The following is a 25,136-nucleotide window of genomic DNA, read 5'->3' on the forward strand; positions in this document are numbered from 1 at the left end:
TGATCTATTGGTTTTGTACAAAACATAAGCTTGCAATTTGTCCTAAAGGATGGAGACTCTCCTACTGGGTTTCGTGTGACTGTGGTAAATTATATGGAAGTGGAAATGAAAGGTTGGGAGGTGGCATTGAGTTGGTATATGACGGCGCTTATGATGATGCAACAAAGCTTGTGGGGATGGTAGATAAGCCATAGGCTAAGTGCTTTGTCTCCTAATAAGAGGAGGAGAATGAAAACGCACAAGCCACAAGAGTAGCCTCCACCTCCGCCTCCGCCTCCGTTATAGTTTTGTTTCGATGGCCTGTCTTTACTTTCTTTTGGCATTTCGTCTTTTGGGTTTCTTGGTCTTTCATAAAATTCGAAAGTATTTGTAGTGCAAAATGGATGGAAAGTGAGAACCAAAAAAGAATATAATGTGTAGTTAACAGTTTGTTAGATCCCGCAACGGCAAAACCACAAAACAATCTCCGGTCTGGTTAACACCGGGGTCATCCCTCCGATTTGCAAATGCGTCGGCTTTTGTTATCCGGGCATCGTATACGACTTGACCTCTGTAACTACGCAACTATTTTTACAGAACAGGATACATTCTCCCATCAAAAATCCTTTGGGAAGATCACATAGGAGACGACGATCTCGCTTTTACCGATCCGTCTGTATGACACATGCAATCGGGGCAGAAACAATGAACAAAGATGATTAATCAGTTCCGACCAACTCAATTAAATCAGTTTTACACGTTCGATTATAATACTTCAATCGAAAACCGCGTCCTCAATCAAACATGGATAGTGCAAGCAGATTATAACAATGTCATTACCAAAGAGTAAAACTTTCCGCTTTCCATTAACAAAGATGATTAATCAGTTCCGTCCAACTTAATCAAACCCAGAAACAATAAACAAAGCCAATGCCTCATTGCAACTCCAATCGATCAATCATGGAGAGTGCCCAGAATATCTTCATCTCTGTACAAATGAAACCTGCCAAATAAAAAAAACCCAGATAATGATGAGCTTTTTAAACCAAACAAATTATAACGATAAAATATATTAAAAAAATAGATTAATGGGCGTACTCTTTGTCGCCAAGCTTGACTTGGGAGCCCCCAAACTCAGGCAAAAGAACAGTGTCCCCTTCTTTGAAAGGAACTGGAATCGTTTTCCCTTCCCTGACTCTTGCTCCCGGACCCACGGCCACCACTTTCCCGGAGTTCAGCTGTTTCAAATGAAGCAGAATCCTTGGATTACATTAAAACGGGGGACAGAAAAAGAGATCGAAAGAGAAAGGAAAGTACCTTGGTGGATTTCTCGGGCAAGAGAATGCCGGCGGTGGTTTTGGAAGGAGGGAGGATTTTCTCAACAAGAACCCTGTTGAGTGATGGAATCAAACGCTTCGCCATTGTAGAATTGATCTGAAATTCTCGAAGGGTTCTCCAGCAAATGAGAGAGAGAAACAGAGTCGGATGATATAATGATATACTGGCTTCGGGGATTCTAGATTTGGAGGATGATAGAACCTTCTAGACGTTAGGGTTTTAGAGGGTAAATGGGCTTTCATGGTAGGTTCTAAGGAAACATACAAGTGCTCTTAAACAAACCAAAACGCCCAAAATATCAGGCCCATGTAAGGACCAATATTTCCAAAAAATATTATGAATTTATATGATTGAAAAAAAACAGTTAAATTAATGAGTTTAAATTTTGACTTTCATTTTAGAATAGTCTTTAAACTTTTAAATATTTTATATTTATTATTAAATTTTTATTTTTATTTTAAACCGGTCCTTAAACTTTTGAATATTTTAATAATGTCTCTTAAAATCATTCAAAAGTTTAGGAATAAAATTAGAAAGTTCAAAAGTTTGGGATTATTTTAGAATAGGAGTCATAGTTTGGAAATGAATTCGGAATCTCCAAAAGTCTAGAGCTAGGAATAAGAGTTATAATTTAAATATGAAACTAAAATGTTCAAAAATTTAAGGACCAATTTAGAATAAAAGTTATAGTTTGAGAACATATAGTATAGTTAACTTAAAAAATAAAAAAAAACGATTGAAATCACAATAATTTAATTTGATTTCGGTTAGCTTTATTAAATTTGATTTACTTTTAGTTTCATTGTTAAGTAAATAAATCTACTAAAACTGAACTGAAATACTTTTTAATTTAATTTAAGGGTAAAGTATAGTAATGGTCATTGAACTTTTCTAAAACTTTCATTTAGGTCCCTCAACTTTTAAAACTTGCAATACAATCCTCCAACATTTAGTTCGTTTGCAATATGCTCTTCTCCTTAGGATATAAGAGGCCAGTGATCATGCAGTCTATGTATATTTTTAAGGTATTTAAATTGTTTCTTACTTGACAATGAAGACAACGTATACCTAATGATAACACCCTTTGCTGGTGACCTTAGAATTTCAACTCCCAAGTGATTTTAGTTGCTTGAACTTAATAGTTCAACTTTAGAGTCAAATCGTGTATTGGCTCATATAGGTTGATTCTTTTATTTATATAATGTAATTCGAATATCCAGTCAATGAGAAACCTGTGTCCTGTTAGTGGGTCCTAGTTGACCTTGCTGTTACTTTGTTAAATTTAGTGATATGAATTTTTCAGTAAACTTTGCAAATTCCTAAGGAGAAGAGCAAACTTGAAACTTTCTCAGAGCAAGGAAATTCTTTGAAAACTGGGTCAATCTCATGTAGCGCTGCACAAACGAATAAAACCATGGATTAGCTCAATAAACATACCTATAATTTATTTACATGAGCGTGTTGCCAAATAAGAGCATAACAAAACACATTAAGTTTCCAAAATCACGTACCATGCCCCAACTTTATTAATAGAAAGCTCCTTCGATTGCTTTAAATTTCCCTTATCATCAAATGCTTTCTCTGCCAAAACAACAAAAGAAAGAAAGGAAGGAAGGAAAGAAAGAAAAAATAGAAGTCGTCAAAGTAACCAAAAACAACTCTCCTGCTCACTAATAACCATTTGAGAAAAGTGTAGGTGCTTTATACAGTAGATTACATGTAGAAGCAATAAAGAATCAAGTTTTACCCTTTAAAGCTTTTGCAAGAAATTCATAACATCCATACCTTTCACTTTCAAAACTAACAGCAGGTTCATATATCCCAAAAGAAATTTGATTTTCTCAAAGTAAAATTAAGACCAAAGAAACAAAAGAAAAGCTAAAAGAGTGCAGAAAAGTATGAAAGCAACAATAAAAAAAAAAAGCATACCTTCAAAGAAAAAGGAGATCTTTTCAGCACTTTCATAGAAGTATTCATTGGTCAACTTCAACTACAAATAAAAAAAACCATATTCACAAATTATCAAAATTTAAAGTTATAATTCCAAATATATTACAATTGCTCCAAGAAAAAAAAGACCTGATTTTTGGTGGAGAAAATAGAAGCAGTGGTGGTGGGGTCAAAGTCCTGAAGCAATTCGTCCATCCTTTTCCTCATAGCTTCAATTTCTTCAGTGCTCGCAAATGATTCAATCACAATAAAACCTGCAAAACATACTCTTTAAGAAAAAACCAGTGGCAGGTGGATTTTGAAAAGAAAATATTTTGTTCAAAGAAGCGGTGGCGTTGACCTCGATCGTCGAAAGATTGGCGCTGCTGTGGAGCGAGATTCCCGACGATTCCCATGGCGGTTGCTTTTGGTTCCGACAGAGAAGGATTGTAAATCGGTGCTTAAAGTGCGTACGTATCAAATGTTCCTAGTATTTTATTTCGATAAAAACGAATTAGAGTTGCCCACCTATGGAATATCAGAAGTGTGATTTGTTGGAAGCCTAAGGCAAAAGAAAAAGTCTAATAATTATGAAAAGGGTAACCTAGGCTAATATTTCATTTTATTTTAGTTCGGATTGATTTTAGTCACTAATTTAAAAATTAAAGGTATATGATCGGTAACGTTATTGATTTGTTCGATTTTAGTCTTTAACGTTATCGACCCTTTTGATTTTAGTCCCTCAATCGTTAATTTTCGTTAATCCTTTAACGAAAATATTATGTGACAATTAAAAAATAATAAACAAATCCAAATAAGTAACTAAGTGTAAGCTCTTAGAGGCAATCTTGAATACCGAAGAAAACGTCACCGTGGCCTTCGTCTCGTGAAACAGTGGTGGTAAGTCCAGTGGGGGAGTGATCTATTGGTTTTGTACAAAACATAAGCTTGCAATTTGTCCTAAAGGATGGAGACTCTCCTACTGGGTTTCGTGTGACTGTGGTAAATTATATGGAAGTGGAAATGAAAGGTTGGGAGGTGGCATTGAGTTGGTATATGACGGCGCTTATGATGATGCAACAAAGCTTGTGGGGATGGTAGATAAGCCATAGGCTAAGTGCTTTGTCTCCTAATAAGAGGAGGAGAATGAAAACGCACAAGCCACAAGAGTAGCCTCCACCTCCGCCTCCGCCTCCGTTATAGTTTTGTTTCGATGGCCTGTCTTTACTTTCTTTTGGCATTTCGTCTTTTGGGTTTCTTGGTCTTTCATGAAATTCGAAAGTATTTGTAGTGCAAAATGGATGGAAAGTGAGAACCAAAAAAGAATATAATGTGTAGTTAACAGTTTGTTAGTTCCCGCAACGGTAAAACCACAAAACAATATCCGGTCTGGTTAACACCGGGGTCATCCCTCCGATGGCAAATGCGTCGGGGCTTTTGTTATCCGGACATCGTATACGACTTGACCTCTGTAACTACGCAACTATTTTTACAGAACAGGATACATTCTCCCATCAAAAATCCTTTGGGAAGATCACATAGGAGACGACGATCTCGCTTTTACCGATCCGTCTGTATGACACATGCAATCGGGGCAGAAACAATGAACAAAGATGATTAATCAGTTCCGACCAACTTAATTAAATCAGTTTTACACGTTCGATTATAATACTTCAATCGAAAATCGCGTCCTTAATCAAACATGGATAGTGCAAGCAGATTATAACAATGTCATTACCAAAGAGTAGAACTTTAAAAGTAAAACTTTCCGCTTTCCATTAACAAAGATGATTAATCAGTTCCGTCCAACTTAATTAAACCCAGAAACAATAAACAAAGCCAATGCCTCATTGCAACTCCAATCGATCAATCATGGAGAGTGCCCAGAATATCTTCATCACTGTACAAATGAAACCTGCCAAATAAAAAAAACCCAGATAATGATGAGCTTTTTAAACCAAACAAATTATAACGATAAAATATATTAAAAAAATAGATTAATGGGCGTACTCTTTGTCGCCAAGCTTGACTTGGGAGCCCCCAAACTCAGGCAAAAGAACAGTGTCCCCTTCTTTGAAAGGAACTGGAATCGTTTTCCCTTCCCTGACTCTTGCTCCCGGACCCACGGCCACCACTTTCCCGGAGTTCAGCTGTTTCAAATGAAGCAGAATCCTTGGATTACATTAAAACGGGGGACAGAAAAAGAGATCGAAAGAGAAAGGAAAGTACCTTGGTGGATTTCTCGGGCAAGAGAATGCCGGCGGTGGTTTTGGAAGGAGGGAGGATTTTCTCAACAAGAACCCTGTTGAGTGTTGGAATCAAACGCTTCGCCATTGTAGAATTGATCTGAAATTCTCGAAGGGTTCTCCAGCAAATGAGAGAGAGAAACAGAGTCGGATGATATAATGATATACTGGCTTCGGGGATTCTAGATTTGGAGGATGATAGAACCTTCTAGACGTTAGGGTTTTAGAGGGTAAATGGGCTTTCATGGTAGGTTCTAAGGAAACATACAAGTGCTCTTAAACAAACCAAAACGCCCAAAATATCAGGCCCATGTAAGGACCAATATTTCCAAAAAATATTATGAATTTATATGATTGAAAAAAAAAACAGTTAAATTAATGAGTTTAAATTTTGACTTTCATTTTAGAATAGTCTTTAAACTTTTAAATATTTTATATTTATTATTAAATTTTTATTTTTATTTTAAACCGGTCCTTAAACTTTTGAATATTTTAATAATGTCTCTTAAAATCATTCAAAAGTTTAGGAATAAAATTAGAAAGTTCAAAAGTTTGGGATTATTTTAGAATAGGAGTCATAGTTTGGAAATGAATTCGGAATCTCCAAAAGTCTAGAGCTAGGAATAAGAGTTATAATTTAAATATGAAACTAAAATGTTCAAAAATTTAAGGACCAATTTAGAATAAAAGTTATAGTTTGAGAACATATAGTATAGTTAACTTAAAAAATAAAAAAAAACGATTGAAATCACAATAATTTAATTTGATTTCGGTTAGCTTTATTAAATTTGATTTACTTTTAGTTTCATTGTTAAGTAAATAAATCTACTAAAACTGAACTGAAATACTTTTTAATTTAATTTAAGGGTAAAGTATAGTAATGGTCATTGAACTTTTCTAAAACTTTCATTTAGGTCCCTCAACTTTTAAAACTTGCAATACAATCCTCCAACATTTAGTTCGTTTGCAATATGGTCCCCGCTGTTACACTGCCGTTAGTACGTTTGCAATATGGTCACTGAACTTTTCAGGTGCTTGCATTTAGGTCCCTCAACTTTTAAAACTTGCAACATAATCCTCAATTTCATTATAAACCTCAAATTCCTTTTCGATCTCGAATTTCCTTTTTCGCTCTTCTCATCTCATTTCCAGCGTAACTTTTCAGTTTGGGATGCATGGAAAATTCTAATCTAACTTTGAATTATGTGGAGGTTTTGACTTGAATAAGGGTCCATTGAGAGAAGACTCGACCAAGGGACTATCGAGACCATCAATGATTCAAGGTGTAATGTTAGATACAAGTCATCTCAGGTGAAGCATAGATGTTCGATGAAATGCTTGTGAGAAAAAAATGGGGTTAGAAATGTAGAGTTGATAAATACTACTAAGATGAACTAAATATCATTGTTGAAAGTCACCAACAAAGCTGAAATTATTTTGTATAAATGGCATATGATAATTTCTTCGTCTAATCCTTGTGGTTAAAGATTTTCCAATAGATGATCAAATATAATGAAATCCCAAACAACGCATTCACCTCTCAGTCTCTTTCGCAACTTGAAAGGCATCATGACAGGGTCAAGTAGCTGCTCCAAATATACTACCCTGTCATGATGCCTTGCGAGTTGCGTGCATGCAGAATTGTCTTCTAAAGCTATAATTTAATACAATTCAACTGTAAAATTTCCAAAACATGTAAAAAAAATCTAATTCGTTCATGATATATCAGTCCCATAATCAACATGAACTTATAAAAAATAATACGAGCTCACATGACACCGAAAACCATAGGCTGAATCAATAAAATTCCCAGTAAAATAGTACCACTAGTCTCTCGGATTGAGCCTTGTAATTTCATTATGTCGATACTCACAACCAATTCCCTGATTTAAAGAAAAACCAAACAAGAAGATCAAAAAAATTAGCCTAGGACCCTCTTTCACTTTTATTCTGATGGACTGAATATCTTCCATAAGGAGAACTAAAAGTTTTGATTAAGAACAAAGAAAGAAAATTAGATGGTTTTGGTTCAAAACTAACATTGAATATCCTGATCATTGACATGTAGTTCCAGAAACATAAAATTTCAACAAAAAACACACAATGCGAGCTGAAAATAGGAAAGTGCGAAAGAATAAAAACTTACTTCCGTATAGCCCAAAAGAGAAAATAAATACAATTTTGCAAAGTGAGGGGAGAGGCTAAGAAATAAACGCAATCGGTGTTGCGTTCCAGCAATTCTTCCTCCATTTTTTTTGTAAATAAAAAGCTGAAAGACAGAACACTGCTTGTGTTTACAATTTTACATGGCGGAAAATTAAAGAACAAAAACCAAACGAGAGTGCATGTGAGCGAAAGAGACTGAGAGGTGAATGTGTTGTTTGGGATTTTATTATATTTGATCATCTGTTGGAAAATCTTTAACCACAAGGATCAAACGAATAAATTATTATATGTCATTTATACAAAAAAGTTTCAGCTTTGTTGGTGAGTTTCAACAATGATACTTAGTTTATCTTATTAGTATTTATCAACTCTGCATTTCCAACCCCATTTTTTTCTCACAAGCATTTCATCAAACATCTATGTTTCACCTTAGATGACATGTATCTAACATTACACATTGAATCGTTGATGGTCTCGATAGTCCCTTGGTCGGGTCTTCTCTCAATGGACCCTTATTCAAGTCAACACCTCCACATAATTCAAAGTTAGACTAGAATTTCTCATGCTTTCCCGATTGAAAAGTTACGCTGGAAATGAGAAGAGATGAGCGAAAAAGGAAATTCGAGATTAAAAAGGAATTTGGAGTTTAGAATGAAATTGAGGATTGTGTTGCAAGTTCTAAAAGTTGGGGGATCTAAATGCAAGCGCCTGAAAAGTTCAGTGACCATATTGCAAACATACTAACGACAGAGACCATATTGTAAACGAATTAAATGTTGGAGGACTGTATTGCAAGTTTTAAAAGTTAGGAGACCTAAATGAAAGTTTTAGAAAAGTTTAGTGACCATTACTATACTTTATCCATAATTTAATTCAAATAAAATGTTAAAATTAAAATAGTTTTTATGAAAAAATAATATAGAAATAATGAATTAAGCCAAACCCAAAATTATTTAACGAATTAGGAGGAAATGTCGTAAAAGACTTTCATTAAAAAAACCAATAAAATAAAATAATGAGCAGCAGTAGCAAATAAAAGCCTAAATCCTCCTCCGTTGATCTGACACACAAATTGCAGAATCATGACTGACGCCCCCTCCGATCTCCAAAAATACGGCGTTCCGTTCTACGGAGCCGGTTGGGTTCCTTACAACCAAGTCAGATCCAAGCTCGCCTCGAAAGAAAAGGTTGAAGAGGACAAGAAAGAGGAAAAAGATACAACTCCGTCCAACGCCGACGAGACTGCTACAACTCTAAACTACGTCGTTCTCGCCGGCGGTGGAGGTGAAGGCCGTAGCGGCATCCCCAATGCAATCGTCGTCTCCCACGTTGATCTGGCCTCTAATTCGCTATCTGATCAACCTGTAAGTAGATTTCGAGGATTTCGCTTTAGAAATTGTTTGAATTATTTAGATCTTTTTAATGGCGTTTCTCAAAATATTAGATATATATCTTTTAGTTGAGTAATTTTGAATAAGTGAAATGTTGCCTAACTCTGATTGTAAGCTACTGCTGCTAATTTGTTCTTTCTTCCACTGGAATATGCTATGGTAAAATTATCTAATTTTATTCATTTATTTGTTTGTTAAGGTGGTTAAGCATGAAACTGGTTCTGATTTGCCTTATCGAATGACTGTTCATCCGCATGGAGATGGCATTCTTTGCTCATTTCAACAGAATTGCAGGTTATTTTTCTTTTATTCATTTCTTTGTTGACTCATTTTTTCATCTTTTTCATAATGTGTTTTTCAACTTTCATGGCATCTATGATATTATTTATCTCAGCTTACGTAATTTGATAAGGGAAATGTGATCTTGAGAATCCTTGGAGGATTTTAAAGTGTCGTGCTTTAGTTTACAGAGTGATTGATAGACAAAAGCATTTCTTCGTTTTAACCAATCAATTTCATTATTGACAAGGGGTGCTATTCATTCTTTACGTTGCTTTTGTTTGAATCACCTCAAATCCATTGGTGCTACAAGTTCTTTTTTCAGTGGGGATTTTGTTTCCTTGTTCTGTAAGCAGGACAAAGTCACTGACTGAAATAGTCTGTTCCTTAGAATATCCCCTCAAATAAGTGTTACAAATCAATTTCTTCATCATATCAACCATTCTATTTATATAAAAGACACATAACTCTTTTACTCCTTTTCTATGAAGTTCTGATGTTATTATCTTTAAGATTGGTGAAAAAGTTCCCTTTGATTATAGTTGTTGGTTATTGGTACATAGTTCTTGGGAGGAATGAGGAATCTCGACTCTTTTGAATATATTTGTTAGAAATTAATGCACAATATGTGAGGAATCATCTCTTCATGAAGAGGTTGAAGCTGACTGCTATTATAATATGACTGCTTTGGAGGTAACATTATTACTCTGCCTCTATTGCATACTCTAGAAATGTAAAAGGACGAGAAATAGCATAGAAGTGGGACCATTTTATAAAGGTGTACCTGAAGTTATGCCAGCATATAGTCAAGAGTTTTTTGCTGCTCTTGATTTTAAAATATGATTTTCATAGAGGTAAACACATGCAACACCTAGGATCACAAAGGAAGTTCTTGTGTGATTTTTGCTGCACAGCCTTAGTTTTGGCTATTTATTTTGCTCCTTTTTGATTACTCACTTGTGATTTATATCCTTGTTAGTATTGTGTTCTATGGTTAGTTTCATCATTGCAAGTAGTTTAAGGAGTTTCACATGTCATTACTTTTTATCTTCAGGTTGTTTGAGTGGAAAGATTCCGAGGGCAGTGAAGTCCACAAACTGGGTGTCAAGGTCTCAGAGAAAGTACTGACCCAGTTAGAAGACGTAGGTCAACAGCTAGCACTGACATTTAACTGTGAGGGTTCCATACTGGCTGTTGGTGGCGAGGTACAGCATCCCTTTCATCTTTCTAGTTGTTGGATTAACTCGGTTGCAGTATTTGTCACTAATCATAGTCAGATCACATTAGGCACTATGCAGCAAGGTTATCTCCGTGGTTAGACTGGGATTATGAAGACATATTGATGCAGGGGCTATTGCATTTGTGTTGTTTTATTATTTCAGTTCTATGTACTAATTATTAGACATGGATGGACTGGCTACGATTATTAGTTATCTCTAGAGCTTTAATCTAGGTCTACGATTCGTTCCCTATTACTAATAAGCTGAAAAGTAGATTTATTACCACCTTTTAATTAATAGCTTCATAAACTAAAGGTTTTTTGTGATCTTATGTTTAGACTCAACTTTTATTCTACTTATTTTCAGCTTTAATTCTATTGATTTCCTGTTGTTTTCTGCCTAACCACACCACATATGATGATGGAAAAAAGAAAAGGGAAAAAAAACTATGATATTAAATGCACCAAACGTATAACATTTTTATTACTATTTTGTGCCCCTATAGTACTGTAGATTCTATACTTGTCTTTCTTTTGGTTCCATAGTGGAAGTAATAGCTTCTGCGTGGAGGTTTCATACTTCAGACGTGGTTATGCTTTTAAAAGGCAGATTATGGCAAGTTATAGGATTTTTCTTTTCAGATCAGTTTTGGATTGGAACCCTTCTCATTAGTGTTTGTTATATTCACTTTCTGAATGCATAATGTGTAATGCATTGCAATTTGCACCTTTCTTTTTTCTTAATTTTTTTTGGCACAATACAACCATATTATGTTCTGATTTGGTGCAGTACAGGATGGCAGTTTAAGGGTTTTCAAATGGCCTAGCATGGAAAAAATTCTCAATGAAGCTCAAGCTCATTCATCTGTCAAGAACTTGGATTTTAGGTCTGAACCTGCAAACTTCGTTTCCCCTGCTGCAGCTTTAAAGGGAGGGGATTGTCAAAGCAGAGGGAAATTCATCTCCTTAATAATATTATTTGATGACTTTTTGACTGTTTGTATTGCAGCTGTGATGGAAAATTTCTCGTCTCATTGGGAAGTGCCCTTTGTAGGGTTTGGGATGTAACATCATCAAAAGTTGTTACTTCTCTGGCAAAGGGAAATGTGAGTGAGTGAATCAAAGTTTACAAGTGTTGTTGCTGTTAGTGCTAGCTTTTCAAGCTATTTACGAACAAGGAGAATTTCTAGATTATTAGTTTTAAGTGAATATCTATCTTTGATGTTGTAAAATGAAGCCCTATCTGAATGTGCAACCACCTAATAATTTAGTTAGCTTTCCATAGTCTTTTGTCAGATTTCCGGTAGTCATGAATATTTAGGGAACAATCAATCTTTTCTGATTATTCAAGTTTATCATTTTCTCTGTATTGGGTTTGAATTGGTTTATTTTGTGTATATGAACCACAGGATGAGGTTTTTGCCTTCTGCAGATTTTCTCCAATTAATGATAAGAATTCACATCTATATATTGCTGCAGTCACAGGTAAAGATATAGCGTTGGACTCTGGGCTTTTTTGTGTCGTAAAAGGTCTTTTATTTCTCAAATTTACCATCACAACTTCATCTTGACAGACCATGGTGGAAGTATTTTAACATATAACACAACCACATGGAAGAGAATACACACAAGTCGAGTAGTCAGGGAAGCTATATCTGCTTTCAATGTCTCATCTGATGGGAAGTTCCTTGCAGTGTAAGAATTGTTACTTTGTTATCTTCTATCCGATTCGTACTCAAAAGTGGAGTACAAATGTGATTTAGGCCCCATCATGAGCTTTCCTCCTAAGACCTCTTGGTCCTTAATGTATTAGATGATTATCCTGTCTGCTTCCCCCTGCAACTAATCTATTTTGTAGATTTTGTATTGCATGGCTTGCTAAACGGCGTTTATCCACAAGATTTTGCTTTCAGAAAATTAGTAATTTCTCGTATTCTGGTTTACATGCAGTGGAACAGTTGGAGGAGACCTTTTTATCATAAATGCTGCCAACATGAAGGTTCAAATGATGGTAAAAAAAGCTCACCTTGGTTTGGTTACAGCATTGACATTCTCTCCTGATTCAAGGTTTGTACACAATATACTCGTTTAGTAAATTATTCTCTGCAACACTCCTTATAAGAATAAGTATGATACTGGGGTGCAATTTGAATACAGGGCTGTGGTTTCGGCATCTCTGGACTCAAGTGCTAGGGTGACACTAATCAAGGACAATAATAAAAGTGGTAGGTTCCTTCTCCTGATTATTTTTTTTTGTTACATTGACTCAGAAGATGCATATGCTCTTTGTTGGATTGAAAATGGCTGCGCCTCACTGTAGCCTCACGGCAAAATTAGCTAAAATCTAATTCCCCCCCCCCCCCCCCCCGGGGACATGTCTTTGCCTAATACATGTCATTAACATTTGAATTTAAGCTTGACTTCTGTTAACTCAAAGGGACACGTGATAACCATCAAACTCTGTGCACCTTCGTCTACCGGTTTCAAACATTTTTTGAGACCCATGGAAGACACGGTTCATATGAATTAAATGAAATATTACTTGAAGTAGACATAATCAAGAAGGAAAAGTCTAACTATTGCCTAGGCTAACATCCTAACCTAACCACCAAAGCATTTGGTTCAGTGTTATATGCTCTCTCTGCCATGTTGCCGGAGGGGCTGTGGCACCAACATGGGTGAGGGGGCAACGCTCCATTGCAACGGAGCAGCCTACCTGTATTTCCTACATGAAAAAACACTATTTTAATTTTTTTTATATATTTAATTTTACAGGTGGAATGAGCTGGGTTATCATCATATTAATGGTACTACTTGCTGTTGCTGTGTACTTTATGAAGAACGGAATTATACCCTGAACGCCGGCCTGCAGAGGCTGCAATCAAAGATTTGACTATTTTGTGGTAGTGTTGTTTAAAACTTTCGAAATTGCTTGGCAAACTTAACATAGATTCTTATCACTGTGCAGTCAAATATTAAAACTGTGATGTGGAATTTCTCTGATCCGGCTGACTCCATTCCCAATTCCACAGTTAAAATCTAGAGTAAACAGTATACATGATACATGCATGTGATGAAATTCGAATATTCTTGTGATTGTGAAAAGAAAATCTATGCATGGTACTTGCTCTTTTGGGTCAATTACATCGTTCCTGAATTTTACCTCTTATTTTATGCATCGTTCTTTCAATTTTTTAATGTATTCATTGAATTTTACATAATGAGTTATTTTGTTCACTATGTTGTTCTCTCTCTGACGTAATGATGATGTGTCATTTTTTTCATTATTTTTTAATATAAATTAATTGAAAATATAAAGGGTAAATTACACCTTTGTTGAACTATACCATCTCTCTTATTTTGTTCATCTAACTATAAAATAAAAATACAAGGTGGGATGTCATTGTTGACCGTCATAGTTGGTGGTCTTTTGATCTTAAATTTCATTGGTCGCTTTGCCTCGACACCTTGAGTCCAAATTCGACTTCTATTTTTTCGAAACTTATTTTGAAATCCACGAAATGAAGATTAAAAGTGAAAGAAGCGAAAAAGTTTTAGTTGTGATTTATAGATTTTGAGATATTTTTCTGGTGAAAATAACTCCAAGTTCGGACTAAGGGGTTGAGGTGAATCGAGCAATGGATTTTTGAGACCGAATGACCATAATCAAAGACGGTATATGGTGGCTATAATGAAAAAAATGATGTGGTGGTCGGCGGCGGCAACCTGTCACCCTATTTGAGGAAGGAAGAGAATTCGAAACGACGTTATTCTGGTGTGTATTTGAGTTTTTTAAAACAACATTATTTTGATGCTTATGTCATTTCATGACACCGTTCTATAAAGTTAAATGAACAAATTAAAAAAATTAAAAGCGCTGTAAGTAAAATAAGAGATGAATTAAATTTCAATGAGGATAATTTGTGATGCATTGTTTTAATTTGCTTGGCAGTTCTGTGGTGCGGCGCTTAGTATAGGACTAAAATAAGATAGTACTGGGTTTGTTATTATTTTAAATAATAAAACCGGTAAAAATGACTTAAAACATTATTTTTTTGACCGGTATAATTATCTATATAGGTAAACACGATAAAAAAAATCCGGCTAAAAAATGATGTTTTCGGTAAAGCGTTACCTAAAACATCATTTTTTGACTGGATTTTTTTACTGTATTTACCTATATAAGTAATTATAACCGGTCAAAAAAAATAATATTTTTGATATTTTTTACCAATTTTATTATTTAAAATAATAATAAAATCGATATACCTTATTTTAACCGTATACTTGCACTTGAGCATTTCCCAATTTGCTTAATAATTGTTGTGGAAAAAAAATCCAAAGCAACAATGTTTCCCCTCTAGCATCATAGCAGTAATTATTGATTCGATCTATACAACTGGTATCTTTTCGAAGCCAACTAAGAAACAGAAACATTGCATCAACTAAAATCCCGAAATCATTGTTTTGATTTGACTTTCTCCCATGCCAAGCATCTGTCATTGCTAAAATATAATTTTAGAATAAATAATATTTTAATGTTTTTAATTTTTTAATAATTACAATTCAATATAAAAAATACATAACATCAGGTATTCAAATTAGTTCAGTTATAAAATAGACTCCGAAATTAAAAATTTAAAAAAAAAACAAAAAGGAAACAGAGCGTGAGAATACGCTCCAAAAGAGACGAGTAGGGGAAGTATGCTTCATTATGACAAGGGTACAAAGGGCTTTGACTTTGTTCACCTGGTGGACTAGACGATGACAAAAATAATAAATAAATAATCACAAGAAGAAGAAGAAACAGAGTTTCTCCCCCGCACTGAAAGTCAACGCTTTTCTCTCGTCCACTACTTTTCGTGTTTTGACTTTTTACTTATTTTTAAATAATTTAAATTAATTATAAAATAATATATATTTAAAATTTATAATTATTATCAATTCACACAATTTAAGTAACGTAATTATTTGAACTCAAAATCTATAAAGGGAATAATGTTCTCTTTAATCATCTAAATCAATTGAGATTTATAATAATTAATGTATTTAGATCATATTTTGTAATTATTATATTATCATTTATTTATATATGTATTACTTTTAATTATATTTTTTATATTAATAAAAAAATACAATAATGGTATTTTTTTAACTTATGTAAGTAATTATTAATTGGTTTAATTTGAATACTACATGTAAATAGAATAAATTAAAATTTATTTTTTGTTGTTTATGTAATTCTTAATTCAAATCAATATAATAATATATTAAATATCAATAATTATATTAAAGATTAAAGCATATATGATATAATTAAAATCACTTCTGTTATAAAATAGGGTAAAGTACACAAATGATCAATCGATTATAAAGTATTGCTTTATTGAGTCCTATGACTATTAAAAGTTACAAAATGATTCCCTGACTATAGGACGTTGATTTCTTAAGTCCTTCAACTATTAAAAGTTACAAAATGATCACCGATTATTCATTGTGTTCCAAACTCGTCACTTTTTATTAAAGATTGATGATAGTTTGAGTTGGACGTCAACCTATTGACTGGGACATGATAGTTGTTTTGAGATTTTTGGTTCATATTATATCATATATTAGTTAACATATTAACGTGAAACTAAAACTGACATTAATTTTTTAACGAAAAATGAAGAGTTTGAAACACAATGAATAGTTGAACGATCATTTTTATAACTATTTTATAATCGGAACACAATGAAGATTATTTTATAACTTTTAATAATCGCATGATTTAATAAAACGATACCTTATAATCCATAATCATTTATGTTCTTATATCGTATAATATATTCTATATAAATTAAAATAAATTCGTGTAAATTTTATGTACAATAAAATTCAAATAGAAAGATGACATTCAGAGCGAGAGTGGCAGAATAAAAAAGCTGGCAGAATCTAAAAAGTAACATTGACACAGTGGGGTGCGCATGATAAGAGTTAGTAATGCGCATTATAAAACACAGTCCCCCATTTTTGTGCAAGGTCAGCGTCACTCATTCCCATGAACACCTCCCACCCAACTCCCCAAATTTTTCATAAAAATACTTTCTTTTTCTAAAACAAAAACCATTTTTTTCTTCATTTTCATCGTCATCTTCTTCTGATCTCTCTTTGAATCCCTCAGACTGAAAACACAGCATTTACTCTGAAAGAACAAACATTTAATAGGAAATAGTGGGTATTAAGAATGGAGGGACTGCCCCCTGGTTATCGTCCCAACGTCGGTGTTTGTCTAGTCAACTCTGATAATCGGGTACCCTTTACTTCCGTTTTCTTTAATCTAAGTTGAAATCAGATTAAACTAAATTGAAATTAAGTCAATTTTGGATTTTCTGTTTTTTTTTTTTGGGTTTTTTTTAGGGTTGTTCTTCAGGAATACATGGATTAAAAAAAGCTGAAAATACTTTTTTTTGTATACTTGCAGGTTTTTGTAGCTTCCAGATTGAATGTTCCGGGAGCATGGCAGATGCCTCAGGTAACACTGTTGAATCTCTATTTACTGATTGCTTACTGAGATTTCAATTAACCCCAATCGAAGCCAGTTTGTTCATTTGCTATTTAACTGTATGATAGTTCATGTTTTTACCAAAGTGTATTTACAGTTTTATCAGACTGTGCACATCACTAGTTAAAAGAAATGATTTACCAGTAAGCTGTGAGATTTCTTTCATGTACAGGTATATGTTTGAGCTTGTTTATAATTTTGGGATTTTACTCAGGGCGGTATCGAAGACGGCGAGGAACCGAGATCTGCAGCTAGCAGGGAATTGAGAGAAGAAACTGGAGTAGGATCTGCTGAAATCATTGCTGAGGTTTGCTTAATAAAAAGATAGTCTTGTTTATGCTGCAAATTTTATCTATGACTCTTGAACATTGGTGGTAGGAGCAATTGTATTATTATGTGTTGTTCTTTTTCGTTCTTACAGATCTTCGGATTCGAGCACTGAGCTTAGATAAGATGGATTTAATGTAGAATTATCTTCTTGTGTATAAAAGCAAAGAGATTTAGGAACTAACTAATGAAATAGATATCAACATGTCTATTTTCATGTATTGTTCCTACTAGTAGACTTAAACAACAATTCTTACATTGTATGAATCTTACTTCTTTCTTTCTTTCCCCACAGCTATTTGCATATCTAATTGACATTGTATTTTGGCAGGTTCCTAATTGGTTGACATATGACTTTCCTCCTGCCGTGAAGGCCAAAGTGAACCGACTCTGGGGAGGTGAATGGCATGGGCAGGCACAGAAATGGTTTGCTTCTCATTTCTTCCCGTTCGTCTCTCTCCTCCGATAACACATGCTCACATCTAGGTGTCCTTGGCAACAGCACTCTTGGTGCAGTTGATGCATCTAACATGCCTATAGCGGCATTTTCCTCTTTATGTTTTATGTGAATCTATACATTCTTCCTCATAATGCCGTGTAAGGGGGAAATCAGCTATTCCGTTTACGAGTCGAGGAAAAACGTTTTACGAAATCATACCCCCGAAAAATCAGAATCATGTGGACACTTGCATGGTATCTGTTAATCTTTTGGTATTTCTCGAACAAGCACGATCTATTAATCATGTTGAAGTAGAATGGCTCGAGTTTTGTTCTTGCAACAGCTGCTGATTAAAGAGAAACTCATGGATGCCATCTATAGTGTGTGTGTATATTATAGAGTTGTCTTGTTTTCGAATGATTTATGAGCTGACAAAAGATCGGGGGCACTTGACAGGTTTCTCATGAGATTAACGAAAGACGAGAGCGAGATCAACTTAGCAACCGGCGAGGCAGACCCAGAATTCGCCGAGTGGAAGTGGACAACCCCTGAAGAAGTCGTTGAGCAGGTATCATGCCACATACAGTTGACACATTCACCGTCCAGCTTTTTTTCTCTAAGATGTCTCTATAAATTGGCTGCAGGCTGTGGACTATAAGAGGCCGACGTACGAAGAAGTTATGAAGACGTTCGGGCCTTACTTAAGGGACAACAGCAGAGCCGCTAAATGTAAATCGACGAAATGGTGAAATGCTATGCGCTTGTTCCTTGTTTGTAGGTGTTCCTCTCTTGAATCCATCTTTGATCTCTCAGTAAATGGATGTGGCAGTTACAACTTTTACGAATTTTAGATTGTTGTTCCGTTGTGATAACAATGTTTGTGCAAGAACTTATATGGTGGTTTTGAGTTTTCATGGCTGAATCTCTCACGAAACTTTTAGCTACAAGACGACAAGTATGCACATAGTGTAAAGTTTGCACCTTTATTCACGGCTGCACCTGGTGTTTTATATCCCTTGGCTAAAAGGCCTATATACCTATGGAAGCAGGGATCAGCATTCAACCCGAATCTCATGGGTTTTGATTTGATAGTATTATATTTTATTAGTTTAATACCAAAATAAGTGACCAGGTTATATTTTTTTTTCTAAATAGGTTGTTAAATTAATTTTTGCCTCATACAGATGTTTAACGTTACAAACGTTATTTATTTAAGTGTTTGATCCGGTAACGGTGTTAATTTCCCCTTTAATTAATATATGTCACAACTTGGTAATTTTAAAAAATTTATTTAAAATTTAAAAAATAAAATTATATATTTTTTAAAAAGCAAAAAACATAAATTTTGAAATAAATCCATAATTTTAAAAACATTTATTTCAACCCCTAAATCTACGCCAGCTGACGTCTTTTACCATCGATAAAGCTCAACCTGACCTCTCCTCCCCTGATGACCAAAACTCTCATGAAATTGTGATCGATCGACGACGAATCAACGTTTTAAACCGCTCGAACTCTAGGATTAAAATCGCGACTCCATGAGATTCTGACTGCCAATCGACAGAAAGTATGACGGTTTATCAATAGGAGGATGACAGGAACTATGTTGGTGGCGTTAGTCGTTACCGGAAAGGGCGACTACGGCGAATTAAGGTTTGAGTTTGGATTTTTGGGATGTTTTATAATATAAGAAAAGTTAATGTTTTTTATATAAATATCATAATATTTTTAACATTTTATTTTAAAATTATCAAATTGTAACATGTGTTACTTAACGACATATATTAACACTGTTGATGACTCGGGCACCTAAACGGATGTAATATTAGGTACCTGAATGAGACGAAAATTAATTTAAACATCTATTTAAAAAAAATATAATTTAGACACTTATTTTAATATTAAACCTATTTTATTTTTAAAAAATTAGATTCGGGATAGATTAATTTTCTTGAAAGGAAAAGTTAAGTTGAAGTTTATAATAAAAAAATATTTGACCTGATCCATTAATCTTTATATATTTGAGGATATTTCCATAACACCTCTCTTTTTTATTTTTTTCTTTCATTTAAGACCAATATATGCGTTTGTTTATTATTCAGGGATAAATTAAAATTTAATCTTCAAATTGTACTTTTTTATTTTGACTTTTCAGATAAAATATATTTTTGGCAAAAAAAAAAACTTAATATAAAAATAAGTGTTTAAATTTTGACTTTGAAAATATTTTTGTGTCTCAATATTTTTTCGTTAAAAATAGGTGTCTAACGTTTTCTCAATTATACTTTTAGGTTCCTACCGCTTAAATTTCATTTTTTTAATAATAAAAGTATCATTTTTAATTAAAAATAAAAAGAGTAATTTATTTTAAAAAATCCAACTTTTTACTAAAAATATAAAATCCTCCTAAAACGATCGTCAACCACCTCCGATCACCATCATCGTCGTCGAATGGTTGAGTTTTGATCGGAATTGCACGGTGATTCGAATGGTGGTAATGGTATGTCTTATAGAGATTGAAATCGATTGAAATTGACGAAGAATGACGACGATGTTTAAAAAAATATGAACCTTTGAACGGTTCTCCACGACAAAAGGTGACATGTTACGAAAAATGATATACGAAGATTTGATCGGGGATCAACACTCATACCGATGATGATGGTCATTGCCGGCATAAAAACATGGGAAGGGGAAGGGGAGAGGGAAGAAGGCAGGGGGAAGGTTTTGTGTTTAGGGTTTTTTTTATAAAAAAATATTTTTTATAAAAAAATAATTTTTAATTATAAACACTTAAAAGTATAACGTTAAAAAGACGAGACACTTACTTTTTAATAAAAAATTTAGACTCAAGCTTTTTTTGAAGTAAAATTTAAACACATTTTTATTTTTGTGTTAAGCCAAAAAAAAAATTGTTATGTTCTCTCAACTAAAACGTGGAAATGAGATTATTATTTATAACAACCGTTGAAAAATTATTTATTTGGATATTTAATCTAGCATTAAATTTCGTTGAAGAATGGAGCTACTAACAGCGACAATGAGAATTGATTCTAGCAAATTGGCAGAGCAACGAACATCGAATAGAACACCCCAAGCAAATTATCTTAACGTGGAAGATTTGTGTTCGTTGCCAGCAATTTGGCAACCGGCGGAATTAATTAAACCGGAAAGACGGTCCTGTCGGTGGAGGCAGCGACGGAGCGCCACCCAACGCGCCGTTTCACCGGCAGATCAAAGGCAGCGAATCCCATCGCTTTCCCCTCCCGATTTCTGAACAGCAATTGTAGATGCGGGATAAGATAAGGTTCGAATTTCGAGCAAATTCATGAACCCATTTTTTTTTCAGAAAAAGAAACAAAAAAGGAGATATGTTTAATATTAAATATTAAATACGTGACGTGCTCAAGTTGTTTTGTCAACATCACACCCCCAATTGGATTGGAGGTTGATTGGCTCTATACGTATAAAATACGCTTTACGTTTGGCAGTATTTCTACGTACAAGGTGTTTGGGGTGTTATTTGAGCCGCTCATATCCAAGCGTTATATCTTCTCTCCGCGTTTATTTGCAGGTCTTGTCATCAATCTTCAAGCTTCTGCCTGGGCGTTGTCTTCTCCAAAAGAAAGGGTAATTTCTATTTTTGCTTCTTATTCATTTAAATTACCTTCTGTTTTCTTTACTTACAAGCTCTTTTAGTTGAATTTCTTCTCTTGTCCTCCTTTTTCAACGACTCTTGTTCTTCTTATATTGTTGAAATTTTAGACATGGAGGAAAATATTAAAAAAAATCATCTTTGATGTGTATGCTTTTGTCTTTTTGTTGGTTTAATATATTACATCTAATTCACAACTTAGGGTTTCTAGAGATCAGCATAAAATATCATGTTTTTGAAAGAAGAAAAAAAACTAATAGTGAAAAATTTTACTCCTTGTCTGGAAATGGGTTTTTAGGATTATGAATTAGGATTTGGCCTTTTCCACAAATTGTGAAGATGATTGCAGCCACTACATAAAAATAAGGGTAAAATTCCGATAACCGGATAATTTATTCGAAATCGAACCATGTGTAATCATGAAATTCAAGTGTTACCACATAATTTATACTATATTTGAAATTCAAATCAGAAGGATCCAGATGCATAGAAGGTTGATCTATAAATCTATGCTAGGTTGTTAGACTTAGATCTACTTTCTTTGTATTGCTTCCGAGCACGCTGTGAGCCGATTTTAGTTAAGCTTTTCGTATAATGTTCTTTAGCATGGAATCTAATGGTTGATTTGATCAGAAAATGTTTGACAAAGACTTCTTTACTGAATATGGAGAAGCGAGCCAATATGAGATAAAGGAAGTAGTTGGCAAAGGAAGCTATGGCGTGGTTGCATCTGCAATAGATACTCATACCGGAGAGAAGGTGGCTATTAAGAAGATGGCCAATATCTTTGAGCACACCTCTGATGCGATACGCATCCTTAGAGAAATCAAACTCCTACGGCTGCTGCGACACCCGGATATCGTTCATATTAAGCACATAATGCTTCCTCCATGTCGACGAGAATTTAAAGATATATTTGTTGTTTTCGAGTTGATGGAATCTGATCTTCACCATGTTATAAAGATTAACGATGATCTAACCCCTGAACATCATCAGTTTTTCTTGTACCAGCTTCTTCGGGGCCTAAAATACATTCACACAGGTTGCTTTTATTCACCTATGTATTTCTGTAAAGTTTTCTCTCAATTTATGAAGATTGTGACCTGTTTTCTTGTACCTTTTCCTTTCAATATTATCAGCTCATGTTTTCCATAGAGATTTAAAGCCAAAAAATATACTTGCTAATGCGGACTGCAAACTGAAGCTTTGTGACTTTGGACTTGCTCGGGTATCATTTACCGATGTACCTTCTGCTATTTTTTGGACTGTGAGTGGTCCTTCTTGCCTCATGTATTTCTCTACTATTTATTGCCATTGTTCATATGTTTCTGGCTATCCTACACATCTGATTGTTGTTTATTTTGCAAGGATTATGTTGCAACTCGATGGTATCGGGCTCCTGAGCTGTGCGGTTCATTTTTCTCAAACGTAAATACTTCTTTAATCTTTTCTTCTCCCTCGTATACATGCTTACGCTGCTGCTAGAATTTTACTTTAGGATCTATTAGAGCTAACAAGTTTGAGAAAAACTCCTTGAAGAACTTTATTAATTGATTTCCAAAACCTGGTCTTCTGCAGTACACCCCTGCTGTTGATATTTGGAGTGTAGGATGCATATTTGCCGAGTTGCTTACTGGAAAACCCTTGTTTCCTGGGAGGAATGTTGTGGATCAATTGGAACTTGTGACCGATTTGCTCGGCACTCCCTCTGCGGAAACAATTGCAAGGGTCTGATATCTCCTATTGATTGGAGAAAATTTCCATTGGTTCTTGTTGGGAGCCGCATTTAAGTTACTTTCTAGCTTTATTCTAAACATGGCGAAGATCCGGTTTCCTAACCATCTCGATTCTTAATAATATCTGCAGATTCGAAATGAAAAAGCTAGAAAGTACTTGAATAGCATGAGAAAAAAGAAACCAATTCCTTTCTCAAAAAATTTCCCAACTGTAGATCCATTGGCCCTTAATTTGCTTGAGCGTCTCATCGCATTTGATCCTAATGATCGACCTTCTGCTGAAGAGGTAAACTCGAGGGGTTTCTGAGTTCTAGTTTAATAATATGGATCCCTCTCCTTCATACTCTAATTTGTTTCTTAACTTTTTTTTATTGATCTTTATGCAGGCACTAGCTGATCCGTACTTCGAAGGATTGGCAAATTTGGACAACGAACCATCCATGGAGCCCATTTCAAAACTTGAGTTCGAATTTGAAAGAAGAAAGCTGTCAGAAGATGATGTCCGAGAGCTAATTTACAGAGAGGTACTCATGTGCATAGATATTAGTCCTTGCCTTGTCGATATTGTTCTCTGTTTCGGTTCCCTCTTTCACTTCTGGTACGTCTTGTTTTAATATGCGAATAGATATTAGAGTACCATCCGCAGATGCTTCAGGAGCACCTTCAAGGCAAAGATCACATTGGCTTCATGTATCCAAGGTCAGGCATCCAACTAATTTTTAAGTGGCAATCATAACAGTGAGATTCCGGGTCTTGGCTGCCGAAACTAGGATATATCATCTTCAAGCTATGTTTTATACTATCTGAAATTCTGATCTTAGGTTACGGTTTCCGCCCTTCTTTTATTCTAAATACTGTTTAACGTTAAGTCAATTATGTGTTGTGTCAATCCAGTGGCGTTGATCAGTTTAAGCAACAATTTGCTTGTCTCGAGGAATGCGACACAAACGAAGACAACATCCTCCTCCATAGGAAATATACATCTTTGCCTAGGTGCTGGAAATTCTTAATAACTTTCGATTATTTCGAGTGTGCTGCTTTTATTTACTGATATGGCCATTCGTTTCTTAGAGAACGAGTCTGCGGTGATGATATTGATCCCACTGATGAACCGAAAAAGCGTACCGCGGCGTCTGCTTCTCGTGCGACTTCTCAAAGCCCTATAAAATTGCAAGGACCGGGAGAACTGGGATATGGAAACCAAAATGCCCCCGGGACTCTGGAAGCCTCCGGTAAACCTACTTCAAGCACCCCATCTCGCCTGTCTAAAAGTGATAGCATCGGTGCCTCAAGGTGTGTGGGCGTTGTTCGAAAATCTCGTGAGGTATGTGTTCTCTGACCACACATTTGATGGCCGGCTGCTTGTCGATCTTTCACTTCACCAAGTGATTTCGCTATCCTCTCTTTTCCAGGTGCATAATGAGCTGCAGAATGCTGTAGCTTAAGCATCTGTGTTTGTCTCAGGTTCGTAGTTTTCATTCGATCGGTCTGCGAACTTCTATTTCCTTTGGAGAGACTACTAATTCTATATTCTTCAGATTTCCATAAAATTGGCGATCCTGCTGATGTAGCTCGTAGCTGTTATTTTATGATTCTTCAGACGTACCCGTTTACCATTCAGAACTTTTTTAAGCAAATTGGTTTCTCGTCTCTGTAGCAGTAGGTGTTGTAATTCTCAGTTTATGTAATCATCCTTTTAAAAGGGTAATCCAAAGAACGTGAGAGTTCGAAATTCGACATTAGCAACATGCGAATGGAAACAATCCCCCATCGAACAAGTATTAATCGATTCAAATCACCATCATCGTTCTCTGATCGCACGTATGATCATCGACCGCGACTCTCGACCCATATAAGATGGTCCATGTTAACCTCACATGTTATGGGC

The 25,136-nt window shown here is 34.9% G+C and overlaps 6 protein-coding genes across 7 annotated transcripts; 3 read left to right on the forward strand and 3 right to left on the reverse strand.

The window, feature by feature from the left end:
- Positions 1 to 821: 821 nt before the first annotated feature.
- Positions 822 to 1,419, reverse strand: LOC120211513 (10 kDa chaperonin, mitochondrial-like). Its single transcript, XM_039210040.1, has 3 exons — positions 1,297 to 1,419; positions 1,078 to 1,217; positions 822 to 982 (listed from the first exon to the last, which is right to left on the reverse strand). The coding sequence occupies exons 1-3, from the start codon at positions 1,399 to 1,401 to the stop codon at positions 934 to 936; spliced, it is 294 nt and encodes a 97-aa protein (XP_039065971.1). The 5' UTR covers positions 1,402 to 1,419; the 3' UTR covers positions 822 to 933.
- LOC120211514 (10 kDa chaperonin, mitochondrial-like) lies at positions 992 to 5,648 on the reverse strand. Of its 2 annotated transcripts, XM_039210042.1 has the most exons (4): positions 5,476 to 5,648; positions 5,257 to 5,396; positions 5,068 to 5,161; positions 992 to 1,008 (listed from the first exon to the last, which is right to left on the reverse strand). In XM_039210042.1, exons 1-3 carry the CDS (start codon positions 5,578 to 5,580, stop codon positions 5,113 to 5,115), a joined length of 294 nt encoding a protein of 97 aa, XP_039065973.1. In that variant the 5' UTR covers positions 5,581 to 5,648; the 3' UTR covers positions 992 to 1,008; positions 5,068 to 5,112. The 2 variants fall into 2 exon arrangements, with proteins under 2 accessions (XP_039065973.1, XP_039065972.1); XM_039210041.1 differs by lacking the exon at positions 992 to 1,008 and having other exon boundaries at positions 4,981 to 5,161; positions 5,476 to 5,647.
- Positions 2,658 to 3,746, reverse strand: LOC120211511 (phytanoyl-CoA dioxygenase-like). The gene is made up of 5 exons (XM_039210038.1): positions 3,608 to 3,746; positions 3,397 to 3,521; positions 3,247 to 3,307; positions 2,829 to 2,898; positions 2,658 to 2,711 (listed from the first exon to the last, which is right to left on the reverse strand). Exons 1-5 carry the CDS (start codon positions 3,660 to 3,662, stop codon positions 2,702 to 2,704), a joined length of 321 nt encoding a protein of 106 aa, XP_039065969.1. The 5' UTR covers positions 3,663 to 3,746; the 3' UTR covers positions 2,658 to 2,701.
- A 3,046-nt stretch (positions 5,649 to 8,694) lies between the features above and the next one.
- LOC120211517 (SEC12-like protein 2) lies at positions 8,695 to 13,550 on the forward strand. Its single transcript, XM_039210043.1, has 10 exons — positions 8,695 to 9,022; positions 9,249 to 9,343; positions 10,383 to 10,533; positions 11,343 to 11,434; positions 11,557 to 11,653; positions 11,957 to 12,032; positions 12,122 to 12,242; positions 12,498 to 12,614; positions 12,705 to 12,772; positions 13,323 to 13,550. Exons 1-10 carry the CDS (start codon positions 8,741 to 8,743, stop codon positions 13,403 to 13,405), a joined length of 1,182 nt encoding a protein of 393 aa, XP_039065974.1. The 5' UTR covers positions 8,695 to 8,740; the 3' UTR covers positions 13,406 to 13,550.
- A 2,943-nt stretch (positions 13,551 to 16,493) lies between these two features.
- LOC120211519 (nudix hydrolase 25-like) lies at positions 16,494 to 18,779 on the forward strand. Its single transcript, XM_039210045.1, has 6 exons — positions 16,494 to 16,839; positions 17,011 to 17,061; positions 17,306 to 17,398; positions 17,750 to 17,844; positions 18,314 to 18,425; positions 18,502 to 18,779. The coding sequence occupies exons 1-6, from the start codon at positions 16,774 to 16,776 to the stop codon at positions 18,604 to 18,606; spliced, it is 522 nt and encodes a 173-aa protein (XP_039065976.1). The 5' UTR covers positions 16,494 to 16,773; the 3' UTR covers positions 18,607 to 18,779.
- Positions 18,780 to 21,395: 2,616 nt separating this feature from the next.
- On the forward strand, positions 21,396 to 24,898 carry LOC120211518 (mitogen-activated protein kinase 17-like). The gene is made up of 12 exons (XM_039210044.1): positions 21,396 to 21,487; positions 22,146 to 22,554; positions 22,652 to 22,779; positions 22,881 to 22,940; positions 23,091 to 23,240; positions 23,379 to 23,534; positions 23,635 to 23,772; positions 23,874 to 23,947; positions 24,143 to 24,241; positions 24,320 to 24,572; positions 24,661 to 24,712; positions 24,787 to 24,898. The coding sequence occupies exons 2-11, from the start codon at positions 22,149 to 22,151 to the stop codon at positions 24,691 to 24,693; spliced, it is 1,497 nt and encodes a 498-aa protein (XP_039065975.1). The 5' UTR covers positions 21,396 to 21,487; positions 22,146 to 22,148; the 3' UTR covers positions 24,694 to 24,712; positions 24,787 to 24,898.
- Positions 24,899 to 25,136: the final 238 nt, after the last annotated feature.

The sequence above is a fragment of the Hibiscus syriacus genome, unplaced genomic scaffold (genome assembly GCF_006381635.1).
Source record: "Hibiscus syriacus cultivar Baekdansim isolate YM2019G1 unplaced genomic scaffold, ASM638163v2 tig00109972_pilon, whole genome shotgun sequence".
In the NCBI taxonomy this organism is placed as follows: Eukaryota; Viridiplantae; Streptophyta; class Magnoliopsida; order Malvales; family Malvaceae; genus Hibiscus; species Hibiscus syriacus.

What these genes read in the sequence shown, in the direction of transcription:
- LOC120211513 (XM_039210040.1), bottom strand. Translation starts at nt 1,401, where the DNA reads ATGGCGAAGCGTTTGATTCCATCACTCAACAGGGTTCTTGTTGAGAAA. An exon ending in TGCCCGAGAAATCCACCAAG is followed by an intron (nt 1,218 to 1,296) that starts GTACTTTCCTTT and finishes CATTTGAAACAG; the next exon opens with CTGAACTCCGGGAAAGTGGT. An exon ending in GTCAAGCTTGGCGACAAAGA is followed by an intron (nt 983 to 1,077) that starts GTACGCCCATTA and finishes TTTATTTGGCAG; the next exon opens with GTTTCATTTGTACAGAGATG.
- LOC120211511 (XM_039210038.1), bottom strand. Translation starts at nt 3,662, where the DNA reads ATGGGAATCGTCGGGAATCTCGCTCCACAGCAGCGCCAATCTTTCGAC. An exon ending in CCAATCTTTCGACGATCGAG is followed by an intron (nt 3,522 to 3,607) that starts GTCAACGCCACC and finishes TATGTTTTGCAG; the next exon opens with GTTTTATTGTGATTGAATCA. An exon ending in GATCTCCTTTTTCTTTGAAG is followed by an intron (nt 2,899 to 3,246) that starts GTATGCTTTTTT and finishes TTGTTTTGGCAG; the next exon opens with AGAAAGCATTTGATGATAAG.
- LOC120211514 (XM_039210042.1), bottom strand. Translation starts at nt 5,580, where the DNA reads ATGGCGAAGCGTTTGATTCCAACACTCAACAGGGTTCTTGTTGAGAAA. An exon ending in TGCCCGAGAAATCCACCAAG is followed by an intron (nt 5,397 to 5,475) that starts GTACTTTCCTTT and finishes CATTTGAAACAG; the next exon opens with CTGAACTCCGGGAAAGTGGT. An exon ending in GTCAAGCTTGGCGACAAAGA is followed by an intron (nt 5,162 to 5,256) that starts GTACGCCCATTA and finishes TTTATTTGGCAG; the next exon opens with GTTTCATTTGTACAGTGATG.
- LOC120211517 (XM_039210043.1), top strand. Translation starts at nt 8,741, where the DNA reads ATGACTGACGCCCCCTCCGATCTCCAAAAATACGGCGTTCCGTTCTAC. An exon ending in TCATTTCAACAGAATTGCAG is followed by an intron (nt 9,344 to 10,382) that starts GTTATTTTTCTT and finishes TTTTATCTTCAG; the next exon opens with GTTGTTTGAGTGGAAAGATT. An exon ending in CAAGGACAATAATAAAAGTG is followed by an intron (nt 12,773 to 13,322) that starts GTAGGTTCCTTC and finishes TTAATTTTACAG; the next exon opens with GTGGAATGAGCTGGGTTATC.
- LOC120211519 (XM_039210045.1), top strand. Translation starts at nt 16,774, where the DNA reads ATGGAGGGACTGCCCCCTGGTTATCGTCCCAACGTCGGTGTTTGTCTA. An exon ending in GAGCATGGCAGATGCCTCAG is followed by an intron (nt 17,062 to 17,305) that starts GTAACACTGTTG and finishes GATTTTACTCAG; the next exon opens with GGCGGTATCGAAGACGGCGA. An exon ending in CTGCTGAAATCATTGCTGAG is followed by an intron (nt 17,399 to 17,749) that starts GTTTGCTTAATA and finishes GTATTTTGGCAG; the next exon opens with GTTCCTAATTGGTTGACATA.
- LOC120211518 (XM_039210044.1), top strand. Translation starts at nt 22,149, where the DNA reads ATGTTTGACAAAGACTTCTTTACTGAATATGGAGAAGCGAGCCAATAT. An exon ending in CTGCGGAAACAATTGCAAGG is followed by an intron (nt 23,241 to 23,378) that starts GTCTGATATCTC and finishes TAATATCTGCAG; the next exon opens with ATTCGAAATGAAAAAGCTAG. An exon ending in AAATATACATCTTTGCCTAG is followed by an intron (nt 24,242 to 24,319) that starts GTGCTGGAAATT and finishes TTCGTTTCTTAG; the next exon opens with AGAACGAGTCTGCGGTGATG.